Source organism: Sylvia atricapilla, chromosome 7 (genome assembly GCF_009819655.1).
Source record: "Sylvia atricapilla isolate bSylAtr1 chromosome 7, bSylAtr1.pri, whole genome shotgun sequence".
Classification (NCBI taxonomy): domain Eukaryota; kingdom Metazoa; phylum Chordata; class Aves; order Passeriformes; family Sylviidae; genus Sylvia; species Sylvia atricapilla.
The window spans coordinates 11071273-11086058 of NC_089146.1; the positions used below are offsets into that span (position 1 = coordinate 11071273).

General features: G+C 55.3%; 2 protein-coding genes across 2 annotated transcripts in view; both read right to left on the minus strand.

Moving 5' to 3' along the window:
* Nucleotides 1–5236, minus strand: part of SATB2 (SATB homeobox 2) — a 128833-nt gene extending 123597 nt beyond the window's left edge. Inside the window, exons 1-2 of the mRNA XM_066322584.1 lie at nt 4678–5236; nt 3976–4194 (exon numbers count right to left, since the gene is read on the minus strand). Of these exons, the coding sequence (XP_066178681.1) occupies nt 3976–4144 (169 nt within the window). The 5' untranslated portion in view covers nt 4145–4194; nt 4678–5236. The remainder of the gene's footprint in view (nt 1–3975; nt 4195–4677) is intronic.
* The window catches only part of TYW5 (tRNA-yW synthesizing protein 5), a 161565-nt gene that overhangs the window by 42419 nt on the left and 104360 nt on the right, over nt 1–14786 (minus strand). The gene's annotated exons all lie outside the window — the stretch shown is intronic.

Below are 14786 nucleotides of genomic sequence, written 5' to 3' on the forward strand. Positions count from 1 at the left end.
GCGCTCCGAAGAGTCACTGCATCCACATTTTCTGTTACATCTGACTCTGTACAAGCTCCATAACTACAGCTACTGATTAAGATCCTGATCATACAGTTCGGTTTGAATTGCCTGAAACCTTTTCCCTCCATTACTATTTTGTAAACTGAATCACAGTTTTTGACAGTTAAATGAATATGAACGTATTCTCAGACTGCACCAAACTAAACTAAACAAAAGATGTTTTGCAATCGTTTCCTGCTCCAAATTTGAACATGCTCCCTTGGCTATCATTTGGTTGTATGTTTCTTTTTCAGCAAAACAAAACTTCCGAACATCTCACTCTGCATACTGGCATTTTAAGCTGCTTTCAGAGGCTTTTGACGCCTATTTTCTATGCTCTTCAAATCAACACACACACAAATACATATATGCACATCCACTTTTACACAAACAGGTTCACGAACTGCAATCAACAATTCCGTAAATATGAGTTTCCTAGTCATTAATCATCCCTCCTTTTTTTAATCCTTATGGAGTGAATTACTAACTGAGAGGAGACGCCAATTCTAGTAAGTGAATGTTACCCAACAGGGATATAAAGCTGTCAACACCATAGTGCTCTTGCCTGCTCTAAACTCTCTCCCAGGCTTCATATGTTTTTTAAAGCGATATTAGACTTTTTTTCCAAGGAACCTTACTCTCCTTAAAATCTGAGCACTTGTGTTTTATTACATACAGGTTTGAAAACAGACTGGTCAGATAACTGTTGAAACATTGTAGAAAGTACTGGGTTCGTCAAGCAAACCAAAACTGGACTCTAATACATTGGACTGACACTAACAACATTGTAAACAGTACCAAAACTTTTAAATCCCCTATTAAACACAACCTTTAAGACCTCGTTTATCTTTTTAGTGACCTTCACTAGATTATTATAGCTGCTGTAATGGCCCTCTGAATTAAGTACATTTGTGTTAGGAATAAAAAACCAGGAAAGTCGTAAGGCAAAATTTCTCATGAGAACTACTGAATTTCTGTCTGCATTACAACAGCTTATTTTAAAACACTTTTCCACTCATAAAGACTAGAGAGAAAGCTAGAAAGACTGATAGCATTATATTTCTCTATTTCTCAGGGAAGTCACTAGAAAAATAATTACAGCAAACAGTACGATTATAAAACTAGTTACCAAAGGTCATCAGGCTCATCATAGCAGCAGGTAGTTAAGAGCTTATTGCTCTGTTCTCACGAGTTAACTTCAGAAACTGATATTATTACAACAAAAAGCCACTTGCCAAATAGGAAAGAATTTCAGCATTTACATATCTAAGGCCTAAAAGGAGATGAGAAAATGAATTGCTAGCATTTGGCTTTGCTTTCAAAATCTTTAGATACACATTATGGAATTAAAAATAAAACACTAAAAAAAAGCCTCTAGTTTTCAGTAAAGTATTTCCATTTTTGTCAAATGCAATTCACGTTCAGTAAGTATTAGCACTTGTTAAAGCCCAAGAAATAAGAATAAACAGAAACACTGACAACTGAAGCCTTGGATGTCACTTCACCATGACTTTCATTAGTTTCCTTTTTGTCAGACTCTAGGCACAATAGTAGGAGAGTCCCTATCAATATTTATTTCTAATCATTTTTATACTAATTTGCCAGTAAATTAAAAGCAAGTTCTTCCACAAATGCCTACAGATGCATTTCACAACTCCAGTGAAAAAATTACTAACACCACAGTAATCACTGCAAAAATACAGACTTCCAAAAACACCCGAAACAGGTGTGATCTGCATTCAGGAAAAGATCACTTGATCACGACAGGTTCTTAAAGATCAAACTTGAAAAAGACCAGAAGAAAAATATCTAGAAATTAGCTATGTTGATTAATTGTGAGAGTATTTCCAGGAGAAAAAAATAAATCAATTTTAAACAGCACCATTATCTTATTAAAAAAATCTACCTTAACTGATTTAGTATTGAGTATTATAGAACCTAGGTAAGTATTCAGACAACAATAATTTTCTTCTTGCTTTCAGTATCAATAAGGAGTAATGAATAACCTTTATTATGAACAGCCTAAACTGAAAGAGACTGAGACTGCTTAAAGAACATCAGCTAAGGAAAAAAAAAAAAATTACTCCTGCATTTCTTATTCCCCCACACTTCTATAGTCCAGTCTACAACATCTTTATAAATGAGATGACGAGTAATGAATGAAGACTTAGGCTCTTAAAAGTTTGCTTTCAGAAATGAAAGTCTTTTTTCTTAAGTGGTAGAAATCTTCCATAGCTTAACAGCTTAATAGGCCAGATTCAGGCTGAACCACCGATACAACTATAAAAGCCGCTCAATTTCTCTTGGAGATTACAGCTGCAACTAGAAAGCAAACATATATTCCAAAACATTTAAAAGAGTTCTCTTAAAGTGTATTTCTATAAATGCCCCAAGGAAAAAGATTTCACCTCTAATTCTAACATTCTTTTAAAAATCAAGCAGCTTTAATTCCCAAGTCTCGAAAAAGGCATCTAAAACTACACATGCTACTTTTTATATGATTAACTAGTTCCTTTCTACAATTACTCAACAAAATATTTCTTCACCAATTTCTAAGTGGAATAGTATTACAAGTCTTTCACTGCAAAGCTGTTTCTTCTTTTTCCATATATTGGAAGAACAAAAAGAAGATTAAAAACTAGATATACAGAAGCATAAAAAAACTAGTGAGCTGTCTTACCCTTCATTAGGTATATAAATGAATCCTACGCTTTTAAAATAAAATCTGCAGCTCCTTAGCAAACTTCAGCAATTAGGAAGCCTATTGAGCCAAAGAGGTCTAAAACAAGCATCTAATGGTAAAATCGCTAAATAAACCTCACGTAATAGAGAGTCATGTGACAACCATTTCAATGTATCTCTCGAAATGCCATTTAGACAAACTCCTTGTGTATAAACAACTACAATTATGTGTTACCGCTCTGCCCATTTTAAAACACAAATGCAGAGGGGTTTTTTTAAGGTAAAGTTATTGCTGGCCTTTCCTGCAATATTCTGCTCACAACATCTGGCTGATTTCAAGAGTTTTAAATATATTTTTCCTAACACGAGGCTGCCCTCTTAAACACAACAGCATCAGAATCAAGAGGAAAAAAGAAGGCATTTAAGAGAAGTGTCTGGGAAGTTTATCTTCTTGGAACAAAGGAGAGGAAAAAGCAACCACACACTTTATATGCTCTTAATACAAAACTGACCAGCAACTTGACAGCAAAGTAAGAAAGATTAAGTATTCTAGAGAAGTGCAGGAGAACTGCAAAACTAATGCCCAGTTTATTTGCTGAAAGAGCTGAACCTTGCACATGCCCTATCCTCTTTCACAACAACTGCTACAAAATGCTATTTACCGAAAGAAAAATAAAATCCCAAAATGCAACCATAAACGCTACCATTTTTCCCCACCCTGGTGGCCCCACTCGTAAAGCCGTGACGGTGGGTGTTAACGCACCTAACCGGTGTCACCTGCATCCGCGAAGGCAGCCCGACCGCCCGCACCCAGCCCGGAGGGGCTGCCCAGGCCCGCCGCCGGCCGCTGCCGTGCCCTGCGGGAGCGCCGGCGGGCAGCGGGATGCCCGTGGGCTGTCCCAAGGCAATCCGCACGAAGAAAGCGCCGAGCGCAGGACACGCTCTCACCCCGTTACCCTCCGGCAGGATCGGCCTTTCGAGAGCCGCCCGGCCACAGCCCGGCCCGGGGTAGCCTCTTTCGGCAGGCGGCCTTGTAACGCCGGAGGGCTGCGCGCCGCGCGCCCGCTCCAAGTCTTCCCGCGGATCCCCATCACCGCGGCGGTGTCGAGCAGCCAAACGCTTGCCCGGGAAAGGGGACAGCGGTCCTCCAGCTGCCACTCGGACCCGCCGGCCCCTCCGCGCACGATGCCGACCCGCCCGCCACACGCTCCCCGGGCGGCGGAGCCGCCGCGAGCGCGGCCGCACGGTTACCTCCCACGGGCTTGGTGACGGCGCCGTTGGGCCTCCCGCGGGTGCCCATGGGGCTGCCGTTCTGCTCCAGCCTGGCCACCTTCCCGGGGGGGGGCCCTTTGACATCGGGGCTCCCGCTGCCTCTGTCGGGGCTGTCCCGCAGGCAGGGGCTCTCGCTCCTCCGCTCCATGCTCGGAGACGCTGCTCCCGCTGGCAGGTCGCAGTAGAAAGAGCACGGACCTAGGGCGAGAGAAACAAGGGGCGCTTCAGTGGCCGCCGGCCAGTATCGGGCCCCGCTCACCCGGCCGGGCCCGCGCTGCGCGTCTCCAGGGCGGTTCGGCTCCGTGAAGCCGGGCGGGTAGCGGCCGGGTGCGATGCCGCCCCGCTCCCGCCGCCGGAGCTGGCCCCGCTGGAAGCGAGCGGTTCGCCTCACCCGCCCGGCGCCAACCTGCCGCGGGCGGGGGCAGGCGGTGCTGAGCCCCGGTTCCTTCCCATCGCGCTCGACAGGCAAGCAGCCCACCCGCCTGCCGCAGCCAGGTGCTGCGCCCCGGGTCCGGCCACGGTCCCGGCCCGCCCCCGGGGGCCACGGGGAAGAGGCTGCCAGTCCAGACGGCCCTGCTGGCACGGCCCCCCCGCGCCGGCCAGCTGTGCAGCCACGAAGTAGCCGGCTGCTGGCGAGGAAGCCTCTAGCGAGTGGCTCCCGGGAGCTGCCGCTGTACTTACTGCTTATAGCCTGTCTGTAAGTTGGCTGAGTTGAGCTCTGTCCATGGATCAGAAGTAGAGAATCCAGGGTGGAAAGTTTTCCTGTTTCCTTCTCCCACGCCGCGTTCTTCGCTTCTACTCCTTCCCCCCACCCCCAGCCCCCTCCTCGCCCTCCTCCGGGGGTGCTGGGGCGGCGGGGCCGGGGCGGCTGCCCGCGGGGCGGCAAGGGCAGAGCCCCGTCCCGGAGGGTCCCGGGCGGCGAGCGGAACGGAGCGGGGAGGTCGGGACGAGGGGGCGGGGAGGCGCGGGGCCGGCTGCGGCGCGGAAGAGAAGGGAGAGGGAGCCGACTTCTCACACCTTCAGCGGAGAAAATCAATACCGGGGGAAACGGGGGGAGGAGAAGAGGAGGGAGCGCCGCTCTCCCCGGCTCCGCGGCGGCGGCGAGTGCCTGGCGGCGCGGGGAAGTGGCGGCGGCGGCCCCCCGTGTGTCACTTTCAATCGCTCCCTCCTTTGCCAACGACAGCAGCGGCAGGAGGGACTCGCCACAGAGAGCGGAGAAACGGTTATTAGTTGCGTTGAGTCATCGAGGCAAAGTGAGTCCTTTTTGGGGTTGTCCTCGCTTTCGGGTTTGGTGTATGTGCACGCCCGTGTGTGTGTGTCTGCCTGTCTATCTGCGCGGCGTTCCCGTCCCAGGGCTGTGCATCCCAAACATCGCCACCCCTCCTCGCCTTGACACCCCTCCCCCTCCCCGCCCCCCCGCAAAAATCAAGTCTCGCCGCTACCTCGGAATCGGGCACAGACAGGCGCGCAGCGGCCCACCTCCTCCCGGCCCGGCCCGCCCCGCGGAGCCCCGGCCCCGCTGCGCACGGGTGGGAGGCCGAAACCCACCTGGCAGGAAATTAAACACCCATAAATAAATAATACATCTCGCACGCGAGAAAGGAGCGCAGTGCCGCGCGAAGGGAGAGCGTAGGGCAGGCTGGGTGAAGGAGAAGCGTGGCAGGACGAGGAGGTGGCGACAAGAGAGACCCAGGGCAGAAAGGCGCAAGGGCAGGGGCAGTTGGGCTGGGGGAGGGCCGAGAGGGAACGAGAGGAGGAGGAGCCGGGAGAAGGGGAAGGGAGGGGGGGGATGGTGGGGAAGTGGGAGTTGGGGACACCGGACCGACCGAGGAGGAGGAAGGCTGCCACGGACATTCAGTCCAGACGCCCGGGTTGGTCCGATGCAGCCCGTGCGGCTTGCCGCCTCCTGCCACCCGCTCCCCACCCCTGTCCCCTTGGGAACCGACCGACGGCGGGGATCCTCCCGCAACCTCTCTCCTCCGGGGCGAGGCGACAGTAACTTTTCGCGGTGCGGTGGGGGCTGCCGCCCCGAGGGCCGGTCGCGCTTCCTTCAGGCCTCCAAAGAGCCAGTGACCGGCCCCAGGTAGGGCCCCGCCGTCGCCCTGTTCCAGGCAGTTACTGGGGTGGTCCTGAATAATTGATGGCGGGGGCCGGGAGAAGGTGACAAGCGGGCAGGGAAGCGCTGCTGCCGCCGCCGCTAAATTATTTAATAGCGGAGCTCCGGGTAGGGCATGACAGCGCTACCTAAGTGCAGCCAGTGGTGCCGGCAAAGCGCCGGCCGGGAAGTCGCAGCGGGGCGGGATCGACCCCCTCACCAGTCCCGGGGCGGCGAGCGGTCACCCGGCAGGCAGGCAGGCAGTCCCCTCTCTCTGATGCAAGGTGCACCGCGCCGCTCCCTTGGGGCCGGCGGCGGCGCGGGCGCGTCTCCCGGCGGGGCCATGCCCCGCGGGCGCCCCGAGGACCCGCAGCGCCCCCTGCCCGGCCCGGGGGGCGCGGGGGAATGAGCCGGCGGCCCCGCGCCGCCGAGCCCTCGCCGCCCGCCCGGCGGCGGAACGAGACCCGCGTTAAGGTGGACCGAGGGAATCCCTTCTAGCGCGAGGGACGGGCGGCGGACGGGCGGCGGGGAAGGAGGCGGCGGCGGCGGGCACCCAAAGTTCCCCGACACCCCCCTCCTCTGCCTCCCCCGCCGCCCGTCCGCGGCTGGCTCCCTGCGCGGCGCCGCCCTCCCCGCCGTGCTCCCTTAAGAGCTCTGCCTTTTACGGTGGCGCCGGAGGGTCAAAAAAAAAAGGGGGCTACGGGGGGGGTTAGTGGGGAGCGGAGCCCCCCATCCCGGGCACGGCGACACTGGGGACCGGCGGGAGCATCACGGCTACCGGGCAGCCCTGATGACAAGTCTTCCTTCGTCCCTTAAGCGCCCGGGGACAGTAGGGTGGGCGGCAGTGATTGCCCCGAGCCCGCACGCAGCCGTCCCAGTGCTGCCTCGGGGTTTGGAGAAGGGTCAGGTCCCCACAGGAGATCGGCTGTCGCCGGTGCCGCTGCGCCCCTCCTTCCTTCCGAGTGGCAGTGACAGCCCACCCGCCGGCCGAGCGCTCGGGTGTCCCGGTGAGCTCTGGGCCGCCCCTGAAAATAGTGCCGGGAGAAGCAGCGGATCCCCGGGCAGGGTAAGAGAAATCATCCCTTCGTTCCATATCCGACCTCCGGGCCGGCCCCGAAAAGCAGTGCCAAGTACGGCTTTCCCCGCCTCGGCCGAAGCACTGTGTCTCGGCGGGGGCAGGGGGACCCGCCGCCGAAGCCTGGACGCGGTGCCAGCCTTGCCCCGGGACAGCAAGCCGTGAAGGCGGGTGGGAGCCGCACTCCATGGCCGGCTGAAGTCGGGGGAGCCAGAGAAGACACGGGGAGCAGCGGAAGGCCGAGGGCGGGGGGGGGGCCGGGACGCCGCCAGGGCCAGGGCTCCGGGAGCGGTCGGAGAAGCGAGCGGCGGTGCCGGGAACGCCGCAGGCTGCGGAGAGAGCGCGGCGGCTGCCGCCAGCCAGGTCTCCTGCCTTCCCTCTCAGAAAGGAACCTCAAAGTTTGAAGAACTCTATGTTTTCTTTTTAAATAACCCGATCTAACTTTTCTCCTTCCTCCCCCCTCCCCCCAGTTTGATAAAGCTCAGCAGCATGGAAATTAATGTTCTTACATGTAAGTTAACGTTTTCCACCAGCTATCGAATAATTGAATAATGTTTTGTTCTTACCTTTGATGTTGAACTACGAATGCCCGCGGATCAATGGCCAGAAAGTTAGAAGAATTGGTGATTTAGCACTTCAGTACTTCTGGAAAAAAAATGCCAATGGTTTAGCCAGGATCTTCCCTGTCTGATTCGTTACTATTATTATATCTGATGATGTGGATGGATGGAGAGATTCAATCCAAGCCCATTAATGAGGTATTTTATAAACACCACCGTCTGAAGATCTTCATTTACATTTTGTCAGTGATCCTTTCCTTAACAGCGGAGACGTGTGGCGACAGCGCGATTACAGGACTTTAGTAAAGCTCCTATAAGAGTACAACTGGCTTGTTAATCGATTAATATTTTATTAAGTGTAAATATTTTATAAAGTTTTTAGGAAAACTATCGATTCTAAATTATTAAACTAGTCAGAAGGGCATTTGAATAATGCATACAATTAAATACATTTAAATATATATGTAGCGTTTGCTTCATTTGCAATGAATCCCCTGCACCTTTCTCTTGCTTTCGTTTTTTCACCACTGGCACCTGGTTTCTCATTTGCGCATTCGTAATCATCAGGATTACCGAATATGTGTTTAGTCCGTATTTATAAACTGAATGTTTACATAAAATACTCTGAGAAAATAGCTTTGAAATCGGGAGCCATAATAATATGAAAATTTCGACACGGAAGCAAAGGGGCTTGCTAATGAAACGGAGGGAAACTTAACCGAGTTCGTATAAATGTTGTTTGGTAAATTCTGTTTTGTAAACATCACTTCATTTAAACGGATTTTATAAAGCATGATGCATATTTTTCTTTTACATATTTTTTTTTTCCCAATAAAAGACTTTTCTCTCTGTTTCGAATTACAAACGCTTTTTTTCCCCCGGCTGCATGATTTTCACATGTTGTCCTTATTTCCACTGAAAAAAATAAGACGATTATTTCCCATTGCTTTCCTCACCCGTCTTCAATGTCGCTATTAAAAAAAACAACTATTTTTTAAAAATATTAATAATAGTAAAACCTATTTTTCTTTCTGTAATACGAACACCGGAACGAGAATTTTCTGCTCTCTCACTCTGATGGGAGCAGGAGTGGATGCACTCCGCGTGCCCAGCGCTCCTTGTTACTGAAGTTTGCGGACGCCTTAGATCGTTGATTGCCAAAAAATTTTGAACAAAAACACCTCCTTGGAAAGGTTTGGTTTTCATTAACCACCGCTTTTAAAGCCAAAACGCATGGAAGCGATCGCAGCTCTGTGCCCACACAGGCTTCAGAGGCGGGCGGCTGCAGCCGCGGCTGCCGCGACCTCCCGGGCCTCCGCCGCCCGCGGTGCCGTCCCCCGAGCCGGGGCAGCTCTCGCCCCACGCAGCCGGTCCGGGTGCCGGCCCCCGTGGCTGTCCCCGTGGCAGGATCCGCCGGGCGCTCTCCTCGCCTGCTGCTTTCTCCCCCTTCCCGTACTTCCCCGGGGCCACGGCGCCCGCGGGACGACAGCCTCGCCGCGAAGCTCGGCCGGGCCGAGCGCTGTGGCCCGGGCCGAGAAGAGAGCCCCGCTGCCGCCGCTGGGGTCCCGGGGGACACCGGCCCACCGCCCGCGGGCACTGCCTCGAAGCGCAGAGGTCCCGGCTGCCACGAGGGCACACAGCGGCCCGTGGGCTCGGAGCGGGGTGGCCCCCAGCACCGGCGAGGCAGCTCCGGGTCCCTTCGGGGTGGTGGCTGCAGCCCGCACTGCCAGGACGCCGGGTCAGGAGGAGAGCGGCTCCCACAGGCGAGAGCTCCGGTCTCCCCGCTCGGCCCGGGCTCCATCGCGGCGGGACCCGAGCCCGCGCCCGCTCTCCCGACCCGTGCCGGCGCCTTCGCCTTTGCACAGCGCCACCGCGTGGGCACTGGCGCCGCCGCAGCCCGAGGCGGCCGCTGCTCCCGCCCGCCCGCGGCCCCGGCGGTGCGGGAACGGCACAGCACCTGCCGCGGGGCCGAGCGGGCCCCTCCCGCCGCTCTCCGCTGCGCCCTCAGCCCTTGCAGCGCCGCTCCGCCCTACCGCCTTGCCCGCCGAGCCGCATGCCGTCGAGGCTCCGACACCCTCTCCTCTCCCGCGGTCTGGCCCGGGCGGAGCGGTGGCACAGGCAAACCGGCGATGGGCAGCGCGAAAGGACCGACCTCCTGCCCAGCCAAGCCTTCTTCGCGCTCCCCTGGCGGACCGGGAAGGGCGCTGGGCAGCCGAGGAGCCAGGCCGCCTCTGCGAGGTGGCCCCGCCATCGAGCGCACGCTGTCGGGGACGAGCCATCTAAGCCTGCAGCTGTAGGAGGGGTTCCCGTCCCCCCGCACTACCGCGATCCCTCTTTCGGCGGCAGGTTCAGGATGGGAAGCCGAAATGAAACGAAAATGTCCTTGAGCCCCAATAGCGGGACGAGCCCGGCTCTGCCCGCAGCACTTCGAGGGGAGAGCTCTGGCTCCTGCCGACAGTGCCGGCGGGAGCACGGCGCCGGCCATCGTCCTTTCTCAGCCACAAGGCGCTGCTTTCCCCCAGCAACCCAAGCCCAAAACGGCGGCTGTCCGGAGCGGGAGCGCGGCGGCTGTGGGGCGGCCGCCGGGCAGCCTGGCGAGTCTCCCGGCTCCGCGGGCATAGCGCCTCGGCCCCGCGGGAGCTGGCTCTACACCCCCTGAGCACCGACCGCCAGCTGCCTCCAGCCCCTTCGGGATCCACGCGGCTCGTTCCCGCTGTGGCAATGGAATAAGCAAAATAATTTAAAAAAAAACAGACCCAAAGCATCCGAGCTCCGACCAAAGGGTTTCGGGACAGCAGTATCTCTGCAGACCTACCCGCGCTTCCATCCTTCCCCCCAGTGGTTTTATTAACGAGCCTTTTGCTGTTAACTCTGGTTCACATGGAGAAGGAGCTGTGGACAATAGAGAAGCAATCTCTACAGTCAGACGTATACAGGGAAGGGAACGACTCGGCCGGAGCCGAGTAGCACGTAAAACGCTATTACACCGTATTTCGGTGCCCAGAAGGCAGCGCAGCCCCGGCCGAGGCGGGCGCAGGGAGCGGGGCTCACCGGCAGGCCGGGCCGGCTGGACGCCTGGTGCAGGGTTGAGCTGGCCGCTACTGCAGTCCTGCTAGGCTCTCTCCTGCCCTCCAGCTCCCTACTGCGATCTGCATCTTTCCCGTGTTCCTCACATACGTCTTCAGATCTTGGCTTTCCCCCTGGCCCCGGGCTTGCGTTTTCCCTCAATCGCACGCTGCAATGCTAACCGCAAGAGATTTCCTCTGTGAGATATCAAGCTCATCGACCCACCTCACCTTAACAGACTTGCGAGACTCTTCAGTATTGCATGGCTTCTTTAAAATAGTTCTGTTTAGATTTGTAAACTGTCAGGAGCAGAGAGCACAGACCGAAACGCCTGTGTCCTGTGGCTCTTTTCCTTCAAATTAGCCGCTTATAGCTGGAAATGAAAGAAGAGTTTTGCCACCTTCGTTGCAATTAAGGGAAGTTCCCTAGATCCGAGACACAAGTAACTAATAAGCCCCTCCACCCGAGCAACAACTGCGGCTGCTCCTTCGCCGCAGCCTAAGGCCACCCCAGTGCCGCTTGCCCCGGGCCGGGCGGTGTCCCCCGCTTCACCCCGAGGTGGCCGCTCCGAGCGGCGCCAGGAACGGGAAACGAGCGTTCCGCCTGCCGCACACTGCCCGAACTGCGGCGTGAACGAATGCGGGAAGGGACTGCGGCAGAGAGCCGCCACCCTCGGGGCGGAAGCCAGCCCAGCGCCTGCTTTTACACCCCTAATGTGCATACAGGACGCAGGGTGCCGGGGAAGCCCGCTCTTCCCTTCAAACCGCGCTCGCCCGGGGTGAGAACGAGGAACGGTGGAGCTCTGCAGGACATGCCGAGAGTGCAGAGCTGAGGACTCGTACCCCGAGGCATGAATCGTTTTAATTACAACGATTTACGTAAATTAGCAAGATAGCATCCTTGCTGCCCCGCCAGGCTCCGATCTAGAAGCAAAACATCACCGCCCAGGTTGGACACCATCGCCTCACAAGGAACTCTCCGAGTTCCTACGGCCAGCGGAGACCAGATGCGAGTAAAGACCTCAACAGAACCGGGAGGACAAAGCCGATTCCGAGCCCTCTCCCCGTGAGCTTCCCAACGAGCTGAGCTCAGGCTTGCCCCGCTGTGCTCATTAGCGACTGTCCTGCACAGAGCAGCGTGCCATTTTCCTCCTAAATGCAAACTTTGCCTTTCAACAGACAGTCTTATCTTCGTACGCCAGTGTTAATTAAAACTTCAATAAATGCACAGGGAGAGCCCTTTGCTCCGCGGCACAAGGCAGCAGTTCCCGCCGGCTCCTGCCAGGCGAAATGGTGCTCAGGGAGCAGAGCCGTGGCGGGACCGCACGGGGCCCCGGTGCCGGCCCAAACTCCCGCCCTCGCTCCCCGCAGTCAGGGAGAAGCCAAAGGCAGGGCAGCCTCTGACAAAACAGCCCGGCCGGCAGCTGGGGTACCCGGCTGAAAGCTTAGAGTTTTCTGTGCAAGTAACTGAAGACTGCGGATCTGATTAGAAAAAAAAGGCAGACAGTGAAGGGGATTTCGAGTGAAGATAAACAACAGGGGTTTATTGAACTATAAAGGCTGAAAACGCCGATGAACAGATCGAGGAAACGCATCCTAATACACACGAGCCGCAAATATCCCGTAGCCTGGCTCCTGCAAGAAGGTAGCTCAGATCCTCCCGGCCGCGCCACGAACCTGCTTTGTCCCTGGCGGAATCACCGCAGATGGAAAAGCTGGCGAGATAACGCTCAGCCTTTTTAGGACTTTCGCAAGCCCTGTGCTTTTGTACCTACGGGGCTCAGCAAGACGCTCACTGCAGAGGGGGTCACACGTGGGGCCCAGGGGCAGGAAAGGGTCAAATTCTGTCGCTTTTCCTCCTGCAAACAATCCTATCGTCTTTTCCTGTGACCTTAAAACTTTGCCGGCCAACGTGCGCCAACAATTAAAAAGAGTTTCGGGGCTTGAGTTCTTACTTGGCACATGAAAGGGCCCCTTCGGGGTTCGGGGCTGTCTGGCCGCCCCCAGCACCTTAAAGGGTGGTCAAAAGGTGGGCCGCCGCCCGAGACAGCTCCGGTAGCCTTGCCGAGGCGGCGTCCTTCAACGTGGACGTGGCTTCTCGATGCAGCGGAACGAGGCAGAAGCCTATGAGGCAGATACCGGGGCAGCTGGGAACCCGGGACACTACCCTGAGTCTGCCCGCTGGGCTCCGCGGAGCTGATCCCCCTCTGCTTCCACAGTCTCTGACAACGCTGTCTCCGTGCACCCCTGCCCCGTTCCTGAGAAGCGAGCAGGGCGCAGAGAGGGCTGGCAGCAAGTGCTCGGCCGCTGGCGGGGGCTGCCACCTCCCAGCCCCGCAGTGCGGCCTCAGCCGCCGCCGGCGTAGCCGCCGTAGCCTCAGGAGCTGCGCAGCCACCGTGCCCAGGCAAGGCACCACTGTCGCCAAGCACCGCTGTCACGCAGCGAGAACAATTCCACCTGAAGTCTCTTCTTCCTCCAGCCCTTGCGTCTCCCCCGGCCGCCCTGCCCCCTCTCCCCCCCCGCCCCTCTCAGCCGGAGGGGCCGCCGGCCTGCGCTCCCGTGACAAATTCGGGTTTGTAAAGGGACGGGTGAGAGTTATACACCGTTTGAAATCCCATTATAAAACCAGAGCAGACGCAGTGCTCGTGTGCTCCCCGTCACGGAATCGCTCCAACTAAATCAGCATCCAACCAGAGAGTTTGTCCCCAGTGGGGACAGCAGCTCTCACTTACTCTGTTCCGCGAACCGCTGCACTCCTGCCTCAGGAAAAGCCCTTCAGCCACACCGTCTCTGCGGGGTGACACCGTTATTTCCTCCTTGCCTGCGTTCCGCTGGATCCAGAACCCCCCAGTTCCCCGCGCCGCTGCCCCTCGCAGAGGTCCCAAGCCCCCGCAACCTCCCAACCCCCGAAAGACGAAACGCTCCAAGATCTCTGCGCTTTGTCAACGCAACCGAGTATTTGACAGTCACAATTACCTGTAAATATTCTGATCGTTTTGTATACGGGACACTTTTTACCCTAAGCCTGGCAAGCCTCACACAAGCGGAACTGCAACACTACCGCAACTTCACCGCGGCAGAAGGCAAAATTCCGCCCTCCGCTCTCGGCACTGAGTGCGATCTTTCCCGGTACCGAGAACCCAGGAGCGGGAGACAGAGCTACTGCTTCCCTCTCTCCACACCCTGAAGTGCAACAGCTAAACACTTGATTTAAAACGCTAACATTTAGGCGAGAATTCAAATCAGTCACAGAGGGAAAAAAAAAGGAGGGGGGGAAGAGAGAAAGATGTCTGTTATCAAATCATCCTTTCGGACAGAAGAAAACCGAGTTTACTCGCTGGCAGATAAGATGGCAGATTTTCTAACTTTTTGGCATCAGCGGCTTAAGAAAAAATAATCATGAGGTCTGAGACGGTCACTACTAGCTAAACTGCGAGATTTCATAATCGGTCTTCCCATTTTCCACTACAACCTCTCCCTTCCCCACCCATCACATCCCATCACATCAAAATAATTAGCAGCGCGGAATTACCTGTCTGCTTCTTTGTGCCTCCTTCAAGTAAAGAAGGTAAAAGTAACTTCACCTATTAGCTTGCATAAGTAATAAAGAGGTGGTAACTTGGAGCTACCACATTTTGAAGACTGTGTCACATGTGTTAGCATAAATAAGGGTGTTATAGCCCTGGCGATTACTGGATCAATTCATTTGTGCAACAACTTATGGCGCCTTTGGTTCTTAGGTATTTGTTCTGTCCCTGGGAACAGTTTAGCACATCCCTCCTCGCTAAGACGGACATAAACAACGACAGCCTCCAGATTTCTGGGGCGTCTTTGCACGCGTTTAGCGGGGAAAGCCTGTTTATCAGAGTCTTGACTTTGTATCAACCCATTTTGAACGAGATACGGCGGGATTTCTCGGGCTGCAGCATCCCCCTCCGCAGTGAGGACAAGGGGGAGCTGCAGCGGCTCCCGCGCCTGCTCTCACTCAAGAGGGG